General features: G+C 43.5%; 1 protein-coding gene across 1 annotated transcript in view; it reads left to right on the top strand.

The window, feature by feature from the left end:
- The first annotated feature begins 177 nt into the window (after nt 1-177).
- Nucleotides 178-19,342, top strand: part of FAM173B (family with sequence similarity 173 member B) — a 24,517-nt gene continuing 5,352 nt past the window's right edge. Inside the window, exons 1-4 of the mRNA XM_008074780.1 lie at nt 178-340; nt 10,000-10,289; nt 13,970-14,107; nt 15,608-15,658. Of these exons, the coding sequence (XP_008072971.1) occupies nt 178-340; nt 10,000-10,289; nt 13,970-14,107; nt 15,608-15,658 (642 nt within the window). The remainder of the gene's footprint in view (nt 341-9,999; nt 10,290-13,969; nt 14,108-15,607; nt 15,659-19,342) is intronic.

Below are 19,342 nucleotides of genomic sequence, written 5' to 3'. Positions count from 1 at the left end.
AACGAAGAACTCAATTAAAGCATTATCTTTTTCATTTCTTTCCACCTTGGCTCTGAGAAGATGGTAGAGCCCACTTCCGGTTTTTTTTTTTTTTTTTTTTTTTTTTTTTTTTTTTTTTTTTTTTTAAATAACAGCTGGAAATCTCGCGATGGAGGGAGGAGGTGAGGTTGGAACAGCATGGCGGGCTCATTCTGGCGTCGGGATGGGCTGCGTGCGGGACGTTGGGTTCGCTACCCGCAGACATCGCCGCTGTCGAGCCCGTGTCGGGGGCCGGGCGGGCGTGGGAGCCCCGGCAGCCCTCGGGCGGTAGCTCCGGCTCGCAGCCTGGCGCTGGGTGCAGGTGCTTCTGGCTGCCGTGCACTCCCGCCCTGCTCGAGCCCCGTCCTCGGATCGTGGGCTCCGGGCGCGTTTGCTGTGCTAGTTTCTATCTACCAGGGACTGTTTTGAGTGCTTTAGGACAAGTGACTTAGTCTTCAGCAATCTCTAAAAGGGTAGGGATACTGGCCGCACTGCTGGGTTGGAATCACAGCTCTGCCACTTTGACTAGCTGTGTGTGTCCTTGGGGAGGTTACTTGAACTCTTTGTGTCTTGGTTTTCTAGTCTGCAAAAACAGCTGGAATAGCAAGAGTGTCTGCCTTGGTAGATACGCCTGAAAGCATTCAAGGAGAACAGTGTTTGGCTCTCAGCAAGCTGTGTTTAAGAGTTTGTTCAATAAATCCACTTTTTGCACAAGGTCTGGTAACTTGCATAGAGTTACACAGTAAAAGGCAAAGTCGTACATCCTGGTGCCATGGTCCCACTCTGAAGCCCTGGGTCGTGTTGCTTCAGAAAGACCTTTCTTTTTTCCTTCTTTCTTCCTTTCTTTACTTTTTCTTTTCTTTTGAGTTGGGGTCTCTGTTGCCCAGTTTGGAGTGCAGTGGCACGATCACAGCTCCCCACAGCTTCCTACTGCTTGGCTCAGGCCCTTCCACCTCGGCCTTCTGCATAGCTGGGACTACCGACCCGCCCCACCGCGCCCTGCTAATTTTTTTTTTTTTTTTTAAATAAATGGGGTCTTGCCATGTTGCCCAGGATGGTCCCCAGGATAGCCTGGAACTCCTGGGCTCAAGCAGTCCTCTGGTCTTGGTCTCCCAAAATGCTAGGATTACAGGCGAGAGCCACCTCACCTGCCAGAGAGATCCTTCTTGGAAACCTTAACTAGGTAGGAGGACCCTGTCCTTTAAATTCCTTATACTGCTTTTTCCTCAACGATCACGACCTAATCTTTCATAGGGTTAGACTTACTTGCTGTGGGTTTCCAGCCTCTCTTACGCTCCTATTGCCACAGGCCAGGACTTACCCTGCTGTATGATTCCCAGCCTTTATTAAGTATTCAATAAATATTGAAACAAATGCATGCGTTATAACATTTAATCCTGACCTGAAAGTCAAGAACTGACTTTGGATAGTTGGTGATCAATCAATCAGCCTCTCCTAATGCTTGGCTCACTTACTGTCTAGACATTTTAGATTTTAGAGTCAGATCTCATTTCATTTTAGCTTTGCTGATTGAGTGTTTCCTTGTTAAAAATGGTGAATTCTGCAATCCATTTGGCCCGTTAACTTGTGAAAATAGATGTCTAATGGCATCTTTTACGCAGTTTATTCCCTGTCAAAACACTGCAGGGGAGGGGGTGGACTTTTTCCTAATATCAATAGCTGACACAAATGACATTAGTACAAGCAAGGCTTCTTAAGAGACATAAGAATCTACATTAAGTAGGCTGGCTGCAGTGACTCATGGTTTTATCCCAGTACTTTGGGAGGCTGAGGCAGGAGGATTGCTTAAAGTCAGGACTTTGAGACCACCCTGGACAACATAGGAAGAACCTATCTCTACAACAAATTTTTAAAAATTAGCTGGGCATAGTGGCATGCACCTATAGTTGTAGCTACTTGGTAGGCTGAGGTGGTAGCATCGCCTGAGCTCAGGAATCGGAGGCTGCAGTGAGTCATGATTGTGTGCCACTGCACTCTAGCTTGGGCGACAGAGTGAGACCCCCAACTAAAATAAAAATTAGTATACATATACAAGTGCACAATGAACAGCCCTTAAATATTGTGACATTTAAATATAAACGCCTGACTGGCCGCAATTCCGAATAGGCCTGTGTTTTCTTCCTGGCCTTTTTCCTTGGGCTTGAACTTGGCTAAGAAACCTGTGTACCTTTTTGTGCTGCTCAGTCACTGCCTCTAGCTTCAGCTGATCCAAATCTGTCATTGGGAATTGAGGTTTTCAGCCAGTATTGGAAATCAGTAACCGGACTAGGGCCTGGAGACAGTGGGAGTTAACCTCATCCTGTCTTTTACTTTCAAAGATCGACTCCTTCTAAGTGCTCATCAAATATAGCCAGTAGCCATCTCTGCTCTTATTTAAGAAAGTGGCTTGTTCCAAAGGGCGCCACTGGCAGACAACTCCTGCCACTTATTTATATTAGTCTTGGGAATCCAAACACATTTCATTAAAAAGATGTATAGAGACAAATCTTGATCTTTGTTTTGAATGTTCAGGAACTGGTTTTTACTGATTATAATCAATACTTTTTTTATTGAACGGAGCTAATGATGTAGTCACATACTGGATTTACACTGTAACTTCTTCCACAGCTCAGGCAGCAGGTGTGGGTCTTATTTTCCCCATACAAGTGTTCGTGAGGTTGAAAGACTTTTGCAGGCATAAAAACTTGAGGCAAAAAATTGAGTGATTTCAAAAAGGGATATGCTACTGCTGGCCTTGCTTTTCTAAAAATCACAAATATTGTAGTGACTTTGCTCAGAGAGCTTCATTGCCATGCATCCAGGATGAAACAGCCTGGCTTATTAAAGACCCACCTTCCTGTTCATCTCCTGTACTCAGCAAAACCTCCCTCCACCTTCCGTGCCTTGGTTCCCAGGCTGGCTCCTTTTGCCTCCAGCTCCAATTCTGTCTCTTTCAACAAATTACTGGTTCCATCGTTGGGACCAGTCTTTCCTCCATTTCCCCCCATTTTCCCACAGTGCTTTTATCATGTTAGCATTTCTCACAGCCTGGCCTGTGTTTGCTTCTGCTGGACTGCACCACACACAAGGCTAGATGAGACCAAGTGCTCTTTATTATACCTTCTGCTGGTTGAGTTGAAAAGTACATGTCTACACAGCAGTATTAGAACTTGGATCATTTGCCTCATGTTTGTTTAATAGACTCAGTGACCAAAGGGGTTGACAGAATGTGCTGTGTTTATAACAATGGAATATTATTCAGCCATTAAAAGAAATAAAGAACTGATATAAGGTGCAACTGGATGAATCTTGAAGACATTATGCTAAGTGAAAGATGTGAGTCATAGAAGACCCCATACAATGAGATTCCACTCAAGTAAGTCCGGAATAGGGAACTCTGGAGATAAGAAGTAGATCAGTGGTTGCTTGTGGGGGGTGGGGGTGGTTGGGTGATAAAGGGCTCCCTCTTGAGGTGATGAGAATGATCTAAAATTGTGGTTGCGCATATCTGAAGTTTAAAAAACCATTACATTGTGCATGTTAAATGGGCAAATTGTATGTATGTAAATTGTATCTCAAAGCTGTTAAAAGTTGAGCCCTTTCTCTAAAATGCCAGTGTTGAGAAGAATAATAGCAATTAATAATCATCAGTCAATCAGAACTGTTCTAAATGTTTTGTATATATTACTTAACTGTTCAGTAACACTATGAGGATAATTTTATGGATAAATCTTTTTTTCTTTTTAACATTTTGAATTGTAAAAAAAAATTATTTTTAAATCTTACTGATGAGAAAACCATGCCTTAGTAACATCTTGCCTAGTATTAAACAACTAGTTAAATCTGAGTCTCCAGAACTGTTGACTCAAATCCTCTTATACTATCCTATACAACTGGAATGCCCACAGGATAATAGTTTATAGAAGGCATGACAAATATGCCTTAACTTTTCTTAAATAATCAAATACATGACTACTACTACTACAGCATATAGAGGCATACTGCCCTTTATTGCAGCACAGGTAGTGTGCTTTTTAAATTTATTTCTTGATAGTATGCTTTAAATAAATGTTTTTAGCTGGGGGATTCACACCTGTAATCACATCACTTTGGGAGGCTGAGGTGGGAAGATTGCTTGAGCCTAGGGGTTCAAGACCAGCCTGGGCAACATGGTGAGAGCTCAGCTCTACAAAACAAAATAAGCTGGGTGTGGTGGTGTGTGCCTGTAGTCCCAGCTACTCGAGAAGCTTAGGTGGAAGGATCACCTAAGCCCAGGAGGTGGAGGTTGTGGTGAGCTGTGATCATACCACTGCATTCCAGCCTGGGTGACAGAATGAGACCCTGACTCACAAAAATAAAAATAAATGTTTTTAAAAGACAGAGCCTTTCTTGTCGCCCAGCCTGGAGTGTGGTGGTGTGATCATAGCTCACTGCAGCCTCGAGCTCCTGGGCTCAAGTGATCCTTCTGCCTCAGCCTCTCGAGCAGCTGGACTACTGACCCAAGTCACTATACCCAGCTCAGTAGTGTGCTTTTTACAAATTGAGGGTTTGTGGCAGCCCTATGTTGAGCAAGTCTGCTGACAGCATTGTTCCAACAATGTGTGCTCACTTGGTGTTTCTGTGTCACATTTTGATAATTCTCACAATTCTTTAAACTTTTTCATTATTATTATATATTATGGTGATCTATGATCTTTGATAGTACTATTGTAATTGTTTTGGGGCACCTGAATCATGCCCAAATAAGATGGCAAACTTGAGAAATGCGTGTGTTCTGACTGCTCCACCCGTGGTTCATTCCCACATCTCTCTCCCTCTTCTTGTGCTTTCCTATTCCCCAAAATACACCAATATTGAAATTAGGCCAGTTAATAACCGTACAGTGGGTTTGAGTGAAAGAGTCACCTGTCTCTCAGTTTAAATAAAAAACTAGAAATGGCTATGGTTAGTGTGGGAGGCATGTCGAAAGCTGAAACAGACTGAAAGCTAAGCCTCCTGTACCAAACAGTCAAGTTGTGATTGCAAAGGAAAAGTTCTTGTAGGAGATTAAAAGTACAACACGCAAATGATGAGAAAGTGACACAGCCTTGTCACAGCTGATATGGAGAAAGTTTGAGTGGTCTGGATAGAAGCTTAAACTAGCCACAACATTCCCTTAAGTCAAAACCTAATTGAGAGCAAGGCTCTGTCTCTCTTCAATTCTGTGAAGGCTGAGAGAGGAGAGGAAGCTGCACAAGAAGAGTTTAAAGCCAATAGAGGTTGGCTCATGAAGTTTAAGGAAAGATGGCATCTCCATAAAAGTGCAAGATGAAGCAGCAAGTTTTCTTGAAGATCTAGCCAAGGTCATTGATGAAGGTAGCTACAATAGACAACAGATTTTCAATGTAAATGAAACAGTCTTAGATTAGAAGAAGACGTCATCTAGGACTTCCCTAGCTAGAGAGAAGTCAGTGCCAGCTCTGAATTTTTTGTTAAGAGCTTAATGCAGCTGGTGACTTTAAGTTGAAGCCAATGTTCATTTACCATTCTGAAAATCCTAGGACCCCAAAGAGTTATGCTAAATCTACTCTGCTTTTGCTCTGTAGATGGAACAATGTAGCCTGGGGTTTAGTTCATCTGATGCTACTGAATATTTTAAGCCCACTGTTGAGACCTACTGCTCAGAAAAAAAGATTTCTTTCAAAATATAACTGCACATTGACGATGCATCTAGTTATTACCCATAAGCTCTGATGAAGATGTACAAGGAGGTTAATGTTTTCTTTCCCTTTTTTTGAGTTGGAGTCTCACTCTGTTGCCCAGGCTGGAGTGCCGTGGCACACTCATGGCTACCCCAGTGTCGATCTGCAGGCCCCGGTGATCCTTCTGCCTCAGCCTTCCAAGTAGCCAGAACTACAGATGCATGCTACCACACCTGGCTAATTTTTTATTTCTTGTAGAGACGAGGTCTTGCCAAGTTGCCTGGGCTGGTCTTGAACCTGTGGGCTCAGACAGTCCACTCGCCTTGGCCTCCCAAAGTGCTGGGATTACAGGCTGAGCCATCGAGCCCTGCAGAGATTAATGTTTTCAAGCCTGCCACTAAATTCCATTATTCAGCCCATGGATCAAGGAGTACTTTTGACCTTTAAGTCTTGTTATTTAAGAAATGCATTTCATAGGGCTATAGCAACCATAGTAATTCTGTTGATGGATTTGGGCAAAGTAGATAAAAAACTTTCCTGGAAAGGTTTCACCATTTTAGATGCCATTAAGAACATATATGGTTCATGGGAGGAGGGCAGAGTATCAACAACATTAATAGGAGTTTGGAAGAAGTTGATTCCAGCCCTCATGGATGACTTTGAGGGGTTTAAGACTTCTGTGGAGGAAGTAACTGCATATGAGGTGGAAATAACAAGAGACTTAGAATGAGAAGTGGAGCCTGAAGATTGGGCTGAATTGCTCATGATAAAAATATGATTGTATGAAGAGTTTGCTTTCTCATGGATAAGAAAGAAAAGTTTTCTTGAGATGGAATCCACTCTTCATAGATGCTATGAACATTGTTGAAATGACAACAATGGACTTAGAATATTATATGAATTTAGTTGGTCAAGTAGCAGTGGAGTTTGTGAGGACTGACCTCAATTTTGAAAGACATTCTACTGTGGGTAAAATGCTATCAGACAGCATCCCATGCTATAGAGAAATCTTTTGTGAGAGGAATTCAATTGATGAAGCAAACTTCGTTCTTGTTTTATTTTAAGAAGTTGTCACTCCAGCCTTCAGCAACCACCCACCACCCTGATCAGTCAGCAGCCATCAACATCAAGGCAAGACCTGCTACCAGGAAAAGGTGTACCATGTACTGAATGCTCAGATGATTGTTAACATGTTTTTTAAAAAAATTTTTTATGTAATAAAGTATTTTTAAATTAAGGTATGAACAGTAGTTCCCCTACATACAAACCTTAAAGTTGAGAACTTTCAAAGCCGCAAACGTGTTTGCGTGTCCAATCACGTAGGTTAGCATGTGTCTCGTGTATATTGTCATGTGCGAGCATCCTCTACAAGTGCTGTGCTTTTGTATGTATGTTTTTAATTTATTATTTGTGTGAAAAGTATTAGAAACCTATTACAGTACAGTAATATATAGACAATTGTGTTAGCTGGGTACTTAGGCTAACTTTGTTGGACTTAATGAACAAATTGGACTTATAAACACACTCTTGGGATGGAACTCATTCATTTGTGGGGGATTTACTGTATATCATTTTTCAGACGATGCTATTGCCATTTAATAGACTGAAATATAGGGTAAGCATACTTTTTTGGGGGGGTGGAATCAGGGTTTCATTCTGTTGCCCAGGCTGGAGTGTAGTGACACCCACAACTCCTTGCAGCCTCCAATTCCTGGGCTCAAGTAATCCTCCTATGTCTCCTGAATAGCTGGGGTTACAGGCTTACAACACCACACCTGGCTAATTTTTTAACTTTTTGTAGACATGAGGTCTTGCTATGCTGCCCAGGCTGGTCTCAAACTCCTGGGCTCAAGCTATCCTGCTTCAGCCTTCCTAAGTGCTGGGATTACAGTGGGAGCCACCTTCCCCAGCTGGTAAACATAACTTTTATATGCATTGGGAAACCAAAAAAAATTGTGTAACTTGTGTATTGCAATATTTGCTTTACTGCAGTGGTCTGTAACTGAACCTATAACATCTCCAAGATATGCCTTTGAGTTCCTTCATACAATGCCAAATTTATATGCTTTCTACCAAACTATCATCTCCCTAAAGCCAATTTTATTTTACCTCTGTCACTAGCATCAGTAGCAGACTTTTCTTTTTCACTGTGAAATCATTTTAAAAACTCACTTTAATGGATCTCTAGAATCAAGCAGAACAAAGCTGTGCTGAGTGGGGATGCTAGTGCTAGCCAGCTCCCTGGCATGTGACTCACAGCTTTGTGCCAGCTTTTGGTGTGTCTTGTGGTCACATTTGTAACTCCCCAGAATGAATTGCCACAGTTCAGGGGTGTGTTGGGAAGGATAATGTCTGTTCCACTGAGGTCCACATTCTAATCCCTGTAACCCATAATGATTGTGATTTAAGATCTTGAGGTGGAAGATTATTTTGAATCATCTTGATGGGCCCTGGGTCATCACAATGATCTCTATAACGAGAGAGGGAGACAGGGCTGTGAGATGCAGTGATACTGTGATGGAAGCAGAGGTTGGAGTGATGTGGGGTCAAGGGCCAAGGAATATGGGCAGTCTCTGGAAGCTGGAAGAGACAAACCACTGCTGCCCTAGAACCTCAGAAGGAGTGCCACCCTGCTCACTTGTTTCAGGTGACCTTCAGAACTGTGTGATGGCAAATGTGTGTTGCTTTAAGCCACTCATTCTGTGGTCATTTCTAACTACAGTTACTGGTTCCTGTAACTGTGTCTGACTGTTCTAAGTGTCTTACCTGCAAACACTCATGCCATCCTCACAATAACCCTGTGACCCCCCCCCCCTTTACAAATGAGCACACCACTGGGCGTGGTGGCTCACGCCTATAATCCCAGCACTTTGGGAGACGGAGGTGAGAGGATTGCCTGAGCCGAGGGTTTCGAAATCAGCCTGGGCAACTTGGCGAGACCTGGTCTGTACAAAAAAATCAAAAAGTTAGCTGGGTGTGGTGGTGCACTATAGTTCCAGCTACTTGGAAGGCGGAGGCAGAAGGATTGCCTGAGCCCAGCAGGTGGAGGCTGCATTGGCCATGAGCATGCCACTGTACTCCGATGTGACAGAGTGAGACTCTGACTCAAAAAACAAAAAAATCCAAAGAGCACACCGGGGCTTAGCGAGGAGAAGGGCTTCAGGGTCACATCGTTAGTAAGTGGCAGAGCTGGATTCCCGCCCTCGCTGGCTCTGGAGGAGTCCTGCTCACCCCTCCTGGACTGTGCTCTTCATTAACCACTTTCAAAGTCAATTTCAAATCAATAGCAATTTCAAAAATGTGAGATCCCATTAAGAACGTGTTTCAAAGGATAAAACTCAGGAGGATGTTTAAGGGACCATTCATTTCTCTGCAGTCAGGGATTGGAGTCTGTTTATTCCATCCTCGTGACGGTATTGAAATGATTATTTTTATTCTTCTGGCTCTGCTTTAAACATCTCTTTATTAACCATACTTATGAAGATGTTTGTCAAAGCTTGATTTTTGTCTTCTCTATTAAAGTTGTATTTGTGCAACTGGATTATAGATACCAGACCAAATTTGATGAGGAATCCTTTTATCCTACCCTGAAATAGGGTAATGATTAAACATTTTATGCTTATTATTTTATGAGACTTTATTCAGACCATAAAAATGGTTCATGTTTAAAACTTACACCAATGGATATTGAATTAATAAATTACCAGAAAACTTTTAATATGTTGTTTTCTTTTTTCTTTTTGAGTTGGAATCTCATTCTGTCACCCAGGCTGGTGTGCAGTGACATGCTCATGGCCACTGTAGCCTCAACCTGCTGGGCTCAGGCAATCCTTCTGCTTCAGCCTTCCAGGTAACTGAAACTCCAGGTGTGCACTACTACACCTGGCTAATTTTTTAATGTATTGTAGAGATGAAGTCTTGCCAAGTTGCCCAGGCTGGTCTCCAACCTATGGGCTCAGGCAATCCTCTCATCTCCACCTCCCAAAGTGCTGGGATTATAGGTGTGAGCCATCGTGTCTGGCCGAATATGTCGTTTTCTCAAGATGACTCCTAGACACGCACACAAGCCAATATGTTAGAAAGAAAAATTTTAGTCCAATAGTATTGAATACTTTTCTCTAAAGCACTTAAATTTCGTCAATGAAATTTAGAACTCATTGTGGGATCACTTAGTTTGTATTCAGTTAAATTTTTCTTTTTAGAAAGCTTGAGTTTATTTGTCAATAATTATAGGAAAAAATGCTATCCTGGACTTTGGATTTGGTGCTACATGTGTATTTTCTGCTTGTTCTTTATCTAGGAATACCCCCAGAAACACTTCAGGAAGAAGTTCCATCAAGACACATCCTCCCTGCAAGTTTTGAAGCCAGCAGTTTGAAGAAAAGCAATTGGGGGTTCTTATTAACTGGGATTGTAGGGGGGACCCTGGCAGCAGTATACGCTGTAGCCACGCCCTTCGTAACACCTGCTCTCCGAAAGGTCTGCTTGCCTTTCGTGCCTGCAACTACAAGGCAGATAAAAAATGTCATGAAAATGCTGCAAGGCAGAAGAGGATCCCTGGTAGACATCGGCAGTGGTGACGGCCGCATCGTGAGTTATGCTAAGACGCCTTGAGGTTTGGAACCGAGTGGCTAGACTTTTGGCTTTACATTTCTTTCTTTCTTTTTTTTTGAGTTGGAGTCTCACTCTGTCACCCAGACTGGAGTGCAGTGGCTGCTTCCGGCCACCGTAGCTTGGACCCGCTGGGCTCCGGTGATCCTTCCACCTCAGCCTTCCAAGTAGCTGGAACTACAGGCGCACGCTACCACGCCCGGCTAATTTTTTTTATTTATTGTAGAGATGAGGTCTCACCAAGTTGCCCAGGCGGATCTCGAACCCACGGGCTCAGGCAATCCACTCACTTCAGCCTCCCAAAGTGCGGGATTACAGGCTGAGCCACCGAGCCCGGCTAGCTTTACATTTCTAATGAAGCTTGCAAAGACTTGCTAAAATCTGACAGCCTGAAAAAGTTTCAGTTTGTGTTTTTTGCCAAATTCTTAAATCACCAACTTGTATATGGAATTTGTTTTTCCTAGATTTAGTTTTCTCTTAAAGGAGAAAGCACTCTGTGGACATACCAGGTAAAAAGGAACAATTAATTGGTAATTATCAAATTGTTAAAATGCTTGGGCCGACAGAGGCGGCATAATGAGAAGAAACATTTAAATCATGGATTAAATCATCACTCTTTTACATTTTTGCATAGAGGTTTTCTTCTGTATTTATCAGCATTTCTACATGTGCAAGTCAGTTCCTGTGGGGAACCGGAGTTAAAATCAGGAACAGTCAGTGACTAACCCCCACTCAGCCAAAGATCTGCCTCTTAGTGACCTCATCTCACTTCTTCCCCAGCCAGCAGTCTATAAATAATCTTATCTCCAGAACACTTTTCACCTTGCAAAGCTGATACTCTTTAGCCATTAAACAATAACTCCCCATTCTCGTCCTCCCACTAGCCTCTAGAAACCACTAATGTTTTTTTTTTTTTGAGTTGGAGTCTCTCTCTGTCACTCAGACTGGCAAGCGGGTGGCTCAGAGCATGTTCCTCCATAGGCAGGGTGGCACCGTCCTTAGGTATCACCCTGATAAGTCAACAAGTGAAGGCAGTGTGGGAAAGGCTGGTATGGGCCACATCCCTGTCCACCAGCTCTTGTGCACACAGAGCCTGTGATTTTGTGATTCTGACTTGGAATCACAGCATCCTACCTGGATCATTCCTACCTAGAATGATCAGGGAGGTGGTAACAATTGATGAATATTTTAAAATTAATGAAATATTTTCACCTTTAAAGTTGTTTTAAAATGCACATACATAATATTTTCCATCTTGACGCTATTTAGGTATATACTTCAGTATTAAGCACATTCATACCCGTGTGCCACTGTCACCACCACTTATCTCCAGAACACTTTTCACCTTGCAAAACTGATACTCTTTAGCCATTAAACAATAACTCCTCATTCTCGTCCTCCCCCTAGCCTCTAGAAACCACTAATGTTTTTGGGGTTTTTTTTGAGTTGGAGTCTCTCTGTCACTCAGACTGGAGTGCAGTGGCCGCTTTTGGCCACTGCAGCCTCAACCTGCTGGGCTCCGGCGATCCTTCCGCCTCAGCCTTCCATGTAGCTGGAACTACAGGTGCGCGCTACCACACCCAGCTAATTTTTTTGATTTATTGTAGAGATGAGGTCTCGCCAAATTGCCCAGGCAGGTCTCGAACCCGCGGGCTCAGGCAATCCACTCACCTCAGCCTCCCAAAGTGCGGGATTGCAGGCTGAGCCACCGAGCCCGGCTATGTTTGTTTTTAAGAAGTTGGGAGACATAAGTATTAATCAGGAGGAAGTTTTATGATCTATATTTGAGTACTTTACATATTTGAAATGTATGTTTCTAGTTTCTAAGAATGATTTCAATTAGATGTGGTGGCTCACTTCTGTAACCCCAGCACTTTTGGAGGCTGAGATAGGAGAATTGCTTGAAGCCAGGAGTTCAAGACCATCCTGGGCAATACAGTGAGATCCCCATCTCTATAAAAAATTTAAAAAATTAACTGGGAGTGTCTGTAGTTCACCTAGTTGGAAGGCTGAGGCTGGAGGATTGCTTGAACCCAGGAAGTTGAGGCTGCAGTGAGTTGTGATCTTATCACTTTACTCAAGACCCTGTCTCTAAAAATAGAAAAGAAAAAGAATGATTTCCTTGCAGCCCTGTAGATACTTAGGAAATCTCAAGGTGGGATACTCCCTTCAGGAATGGGGTAAGACAGGTGGGAGGTAACCTTCCCAGTGTACAGGGCTGGTGGGGTTTCATAGTGAACTTTATTCTGACCTATTCTATTTTACTTTTTTTTTTTTTTTTTTTTTGAGTTGAATCTCACTCTGTCACCCAGGCTGGAGTGCAGTGGCATAATCACAGCTTACCGCAGCCTCAAATTGACCTCCTGGGATCGGGTGATCCTCCCGCCTCCGTCTCCTGGGTAGTTGGGACTACAGGAGCACACAAACGCACCCAGTTAATTTTTTAACTTTTTGTACAGATGAGGTCTTACTATGTTGCCCAGGCTGGTCTTGAACTCCTGGCCTCAAGCGATCCTCCTGCCTTGGCCTCCCAAAGTGCTGGGATTACAGGTATGAACCACTGTGCCTGGTCCCATTTTACTCTTGTTTTCAATTTTGAGTGAGTAATCATTAAATACTATGGAAATAATGTAGCATTGCCGATTTTTCAATGACATTTTATTTTTGTTCTGTATCATTAAAAATCCATTTTCACAAAGCCATTCTCCCAGGCGTGTTCATTTGCCCACTGCTGTGCTAGCTCCCTGGTGGATGCAGTGGACTCCAGCAACCACTTGTTAGATCCAAGCAGGGGTTGGATGATGCAGAATTAATGATGCAGTTGTCCAAAGCAAACCCGAATATCTATTCTGATACTGGAGATGAAATCTTTAACAAAAACAAGAAAACTGAGTTTAAATGCGTTGGCTATTACCTTGTCCACAAAGTTAAATAATTTTAGTGAGTCGGTCTCATTCTGTCACCCAGGCTGGCCTGCAGTGGTATGATCACAGCTCATAGCAGCCTCAACCTCCTGGGCACAGGTGATCCTTCCACCTCAGCCTTCCGAGTGGCTGGGACTACAGGCGTGTGCCACCATGCCTGGATAATTAGTTTTTGTCGAGATAGGGTCTCAATATGTTCCCTAGGCTTGTCTCGGACTTCTGGACTCAAGTAATCTTCCCATCTCGGCCTTCCAAAGTGCTGGCATGAGTCACCATGTTCGGCCTGTAAGTACACACTGTTAAGTGATGTCTTGGAGCCGGGCTCGGTGGCTCAGCCTGTAATCCCGCACTTTGGGAGGCCAAGGTGAGTGGATTGCCTGAGCCCGCGGGTTCAGGACCCGCCTGGGCAACTTGGTGAAACCTCATCTTTACAATAAATCAAAAATTAGCCGGGCGTGGTTGCGGGCACCTGTAGTTCCAGCTACTTGGAAGGCTGAGGCGGAAGGATCACCGGAGCCCAGCAGGTCGAGGCTGCAGTGGCCGGGAGTGGCCACTGTACTCCAGTCTGGGCGACGGAGTGAGACTCCAAAACAAAACAAAACAGATGTGTTGGCCAAAGGAGGGACTTTGTGATTAGCTGTTGTAAACCATAAATAGGAAATATTCATATCATTTGACCATGTATGTTGATTTTTTTTCTTCTTGTTTTGAATAAATCCTGGCCTCTCTCTGCAGGTAATCGCAGCTGCAAAGGAAGGATTCACAGCAGTTGGCTATGAATTAAATCCGTGGCTGGTGTGGTATTCCAGATACCGTGCTTGGCGAGAGGGTGTGCATGGCTCTGTCAAATTCTGTATTTCGGATTTATGGAAGGTATGTAAAGCAGATAATTCCCTAGAGAAATCCATTGGAAAATTCTGTTATTCATAATTAAGATGACCATAAACTGAAGAATGTTTTAAAATGGCTGGGCGTTGTGGCTCTTGCCTGTCATCCCAGTACTTTGCTAGGCCAAGGCAGGTAGATGGCTTGAGCCCAGCATTTGAGACCAGCCTGGGAAATATGGTGAGACCTCGTCTCTACAGAAAAATTAAAAAATTAGCCAGTTGTGGTGGTGCACACCTGTAGCTCCAGCTACTTGGTGGGTTGAGGTGGAAGAGTCAGCTGAGCCTAGAAGGTCGAGGCTGCCGTGAGGTGCGATCGTCATGATTATGCCACTGCACTCTAGCCTGGGTGACAGAGTGATATAGTGAGACCCTGTCTCAAAAAAAAAAAAAGAAAAAAGAAAATCAATTAAAATCCAAGTGAATATTTGGCATAATGAAATGTGTATACATTTTAAATTGATAGATTTTACAAAGAGACTAGAACAGAAGTTTAAAGTTTGCTATATGATAGCTTATATAAATTTCAAGAATTTATTTACTGAATTAATATGTACTCATTTTTTGTTTATTACAGAATAATGAGATTTTAAAATCTCATTTGCAAATCTTACATCTTATTTTTGATAAATATTAGACTTCTCTCTGTGTGTTTATATATTTAGAGAGATCTGGAGATGAGTGATAGAGAACCGAATCCACCAGTCTTGGTGTCATGGTTATTTCTTGTCCTCATAAAATATAAGATACTTTTAACTTTATTTGTACTCTGAAAGTGCCCTGTAATTTTGCTTTAAGAATGTTCCATAAAATGCTTTTTCTTAAACAAGAATTTTCCATTGTAATATTGTCATTGGTAGCTTATAAAAACTCACTTGAGTTTTGCTTGCATTGTTTTTTGAACCACATATACATAAACGATCTCTCTATAGAGTAAATAAGACTTTTATTGGGCAATAAGAATTTTCACTGTCAAAGCACTTTTCTCTCCCAGTTTTTCAACTAAAGACCATTTTATTGCCATTTTTACTTAGTATTTAGAGAAGAGGAGGGGGACTAGGATTTTAAGTAAGTTTCAACGTAAAGAACAGATGGCTCTGAAGTCCCTTGAGTTCTTGCGAAGCTAGTTTGGTGTAGAGTGAGGTGGAGTAAGGATGCAGGTCTCCAGTGCCACTGGCTCCACCACCAGCTGGCCACTGGGGGTTACTGGCCTTCATAAGGCCTGACCGCTGGGGCGGGAGTCACCATGGGGATCAGATGAGAGACATGCAGAAGCATTTGGAAAGCTGTTCTGGGTTGAAGCCACACGGATGAAAGCATTAACATGCATTCTTTTCCTTGGGCAATCTTAAAGAGAGCCACTCTTTGAGGAGTTTATCAAAACCCACTATTTGGCAAAATGGAATTGCTGCTTATTGTTGTGAAACTAGTGAAGTAATGTTTGGCTTTTTGGAATTAATCTACCCACTGTTTCCCTGCCCTCACTTAGGTAACTTTTTCGCAGTACTCGAACGTTGTTATTTTTGGTGTGCCTCAGATGGTGAGTACTCAATTTTCTTGTTCTCCATTGGGGGTTACGTGATGTCAAAGACTCTTCCAGCTCCAGCCACCACTCACTCATGTACAAAGTGATGGCCTCCCAGAGATTTTTAGGGAGCCCTGGATTTCGGTCCATTGGTTTAATAAAATACTTCAGGTTCTTCAAAGTTTAATCATAAAAGATTCAGTCGTATTTTTAAACTTCAGCTTCAGATAAAATTCTCAATGATCTACCTAAGCGTTAAAAAATCTCACTTTGGAAACTGCTTTATGAGGTCCCAGTGTCTAAAGTAGTTCGCCATTTTCATGGCCACTCACACCCATCTGAAATCGTTGGAGTTAATGGGATGTTCCCTCTGAATTGATCATTCCTCTGATCTTGCAGGAAGATAATTTTCAGGGTGGATGAGCATTGAGTAGTTTCAATTTACCTCAGTTTACTGATTTGCCAAAGAATGGAGTATTGAACTTTGATGATGTACTTTCAGAAGTGAAAATGCCTTAGCATTGTTCTCAAAATGGTCCTCTTTAGCCTTTGAAAAGATGGTCATGATAGGATGCTTTTACTGTAATTGCTGCTTCACAGACCATGGAAAGAAATCCCTCTTCACTTTTCAAAGTCTATAATTGTAGCCATAATAATCTTGGTGGAATTGGATGTTTGCCAAAATGCCGCAATATGACTGATACAAAAAAAAGAAATTTACTTGTTATTTTGTTTTCTTATTCATACCTTAGTTTTCATATAAGATGTTTCAGTGCTTGAGAAATTTATTCCCACTGTTAAGCTCTTTGTATATTGCTATAGTCTTTAATTTTTAAAGGTAATTTAGAAATGCTTCTAAAAATATTCTTGAAAGTGAATGTTCTGTATGTTTGTAATTAAAAGCAGCAAAATTAAGACCATATTTTGGTATCTACACTTCTGTTATAGAAGTGAAGTGAACTCAAGGGGCACAATCCTTGTTTGTTGGGGAGAAATAAAAAAAAAAACTGTTTGGAACCACAGAACTAAGATGGAATTTTGATGGTGACTTTGCTACTTATTGTGATGTTTGTGTCTTTCCTTCTAAAGTGGAATGGTTAGCGTTATGGAGACAAGTAACTTTAATGTGAATCCATGCTTTATAAAAATAAAACATTAGTATTTACTGAGAATTCCATGCTGCCAGGAGAGGCAGGATGATGAAACCATGGTCCCCTGGTTCCAGTGGGGGACAGCAGTGGCCTTTGGAAGGCTTCTCACTCCGTGACCTGTGGGGTTGGCTCTGGGTGTTCCTTACCTTAGTTGAAGTAGAGTCAGTTTTTGGTGCTGCTCACCCAGGAGAAGGAAGAATCCTATTATTTTGATGAAGCCTTTTGCAATTATTGCCCGTTCTTCTGTACATGGAGGCAGTTGACTAAAGGACCACATGATGTTTCAATACGCCCAAGGGGAGCAGCTGGAGGACAGGAGGCCTCTACACTCCCTGCAGTATCAGAGGCTCGGCCAGCTTGCAATTTCCAAGCTGGTGGATTGATCAGGGGTGCAGAGGGCCCAGATGTCTTTTGTTGGTCTGGAAGGCTGAATTTTGAGTGTGGAAAGCCCTCCCTTTCAACCTTAGCCAGCTTTGCCCAAGTGGAGGCAGGGAGGGTGAGGGACAGTGTGTTATGCAGGTCGGCTGTGCATGGCTGGGTGTCTCAATAAAGCTGGCATGCCACGGAACACTCCTGTGGCAGCTGAGGCTCAGGGGGAAACTTAGAGAGCCTGGAGGAACCTTGGGGGAGCTCAAAGGTGGGGAACCCTGGGGTTGTAAATCCACACCCCTGCTTCTGATCCATACTGTTGGTCCCTAATAGTTCTGTGCAGTGTAACTTGAAACCAGAGGCGCTCTAGCAGCCCAACACAAGTAGGGGTCTAACAAAGGAAGAGGAGGAATCCCGTTTCGATATGGTGAGTCCTGAAAACATCCAGTATTGTAAACATTCACATTTAACATGAGCTAATGCATGAAGGGCATCTTTTCCACATGCAGATCAGTTGTGTCCTCATTTAAAACTCCTCCTGTGACTTCTTGCTGCTTTTAAGGATAAGGCGCCTACTCTGTCCCTGAGGCCAGCATGGGCAGCCTCCCTTCCAGCCTCCCCTGGACGGTGCTGCCCTCTGCTCTTTGCCCCATCCCTTTGTCCTCTTGGCCCCTGGACTTCGCTGTGCTCCTCTTCCCAGAGTTGGGGCCCTGTCCTCTACCCAGCCCCTTGAAGGCCCAACGAGGCAAGCTCTGCTGCCCCCTCGTGTCCACTCGTGGAGCACCTCACCGCCCTGTCCTTAGTCGAGCTATTGTACATTTCTTCGCCTGGTGGCTTTGATTGTGTGTGCCGTGGGCACTGCACCATGAGCCCAAGGATGGGGACAAGACCTGTCTTCTTCCGCTGGTCCAGGACCCCAGTGCAGCAACCCCAGCAGAGTCATCACTTGTTAAGCAGTTGTTGCATGAAAGAATATGGTGTAAACTTGCCCATTGCTTACACTTTCCCCAGAAGGCTAGCAAATGTCTTCACTTCAAAGAATGACGAACTTAATTTTAGTTATGAGTGTAAATCAGTGAGCACAAATATTATCATCATGCTCTGAAAAAGAAAAATGACTCACAGGTGAGTCACTTATCCTTCCTTTGTTCATTTGACAAATGTGGCCACCATGGCAGAACCTGTTCTAATCACTTGAACGCTTTGGTGATAAAAACCCGACACCCCCTGCCTCGAGGTGCTCACATGCTGGTGATGAGGGCAGGTGTGAAGTGGAAAGCACCAGGACACAGAAGGACGGTGCTATGGGGCAAACTGAAGCAGAGGAGGGACGGCAGGAAAAGGGTCCCTGCAAAGGTGCCGTGGGGTTCAAGAAGGGGCATGTGGGAAGAGTGCCCCAGGTCTCCTGAGCTGGCAACAGCAGTTGTGCAGGCCGGGGAGTGTGTGCCCATTGAGGTGCAGAGTAGTGAGCAGGGGGGTGTGGCAAAGCGAGGGCAGGTCAGAGAGGAAATAGGGCTGAGGCAGGAGGGACACTTGGGAGCATGGGCGCCTTGGAGCAGAAAGAGGTGCAGGGCTGTGGGGGGCCAGCCCCTGCAAAGAGATTTGTGGGGGGTCCCTTGGAAGGTGTGGTGGTGTCGGCGATTCTGTAGGGATAGATATTAAAAGAAAGAAAGAGACTGGGGGAGAAAGAAAGAAACTGGACTCTGTCTAGTGCAGAAGCCGATTCTTAGGAGGGATAGATATTAAAAGAAAGAAAGATGGAGGGAAAGATATAAAGAGAAAGAAAGAGAAAGAAAGTGGACAACTGTTCAACAGATTGAGCAGAAGCCGTTTATTGGAACTTACAGCGGGTATTTATCCCCAAATTTTACACAGACAGTCTTAAAAGTCTTTCACATGAACACAGAGCCAGGTGCAGGAGGGGGTGTTCCCCTCCCACCAGGTGTTTCCTCAGGCATGAGGAAGAACAATCCCAATTAAATCACAAAACTTTTACATGAACACAAAGCCAGGTGAATGAGGGGCATCCCTCACCCACCAGGTGTTTCCTGGAGTATGAGGAAGGGCAATCCCAATTAAATCACAAGAAAGAACATAGAGCCAGGTGGATGAGGGGGTGTCCCCCACCCACCAGGTATTTCCCCAAGCATGAGGAATGAGGATCCCAAAACTATCTCAC

Source organism: Carlito syrichta, unplaced genomic scaffold (genome assembly GCF_000164805.1).
Source record: "Carlito syrichta isolate Samal-C Ts95f unplaced genomic scaffold, Tarsius_syrichta-2.0.1 Scaffold317641, whole genome shotgun sequence".
NCBI lineage: Eukaryota > Metazoa > Chordata > Mammalia > Primates > Tarsiidae > Carlito > Carlito syrichta.
Note: the sequence above shows the minus strand (reverse complement) of the source record. Positions and strands in the feature narration are given on the sequence as shown.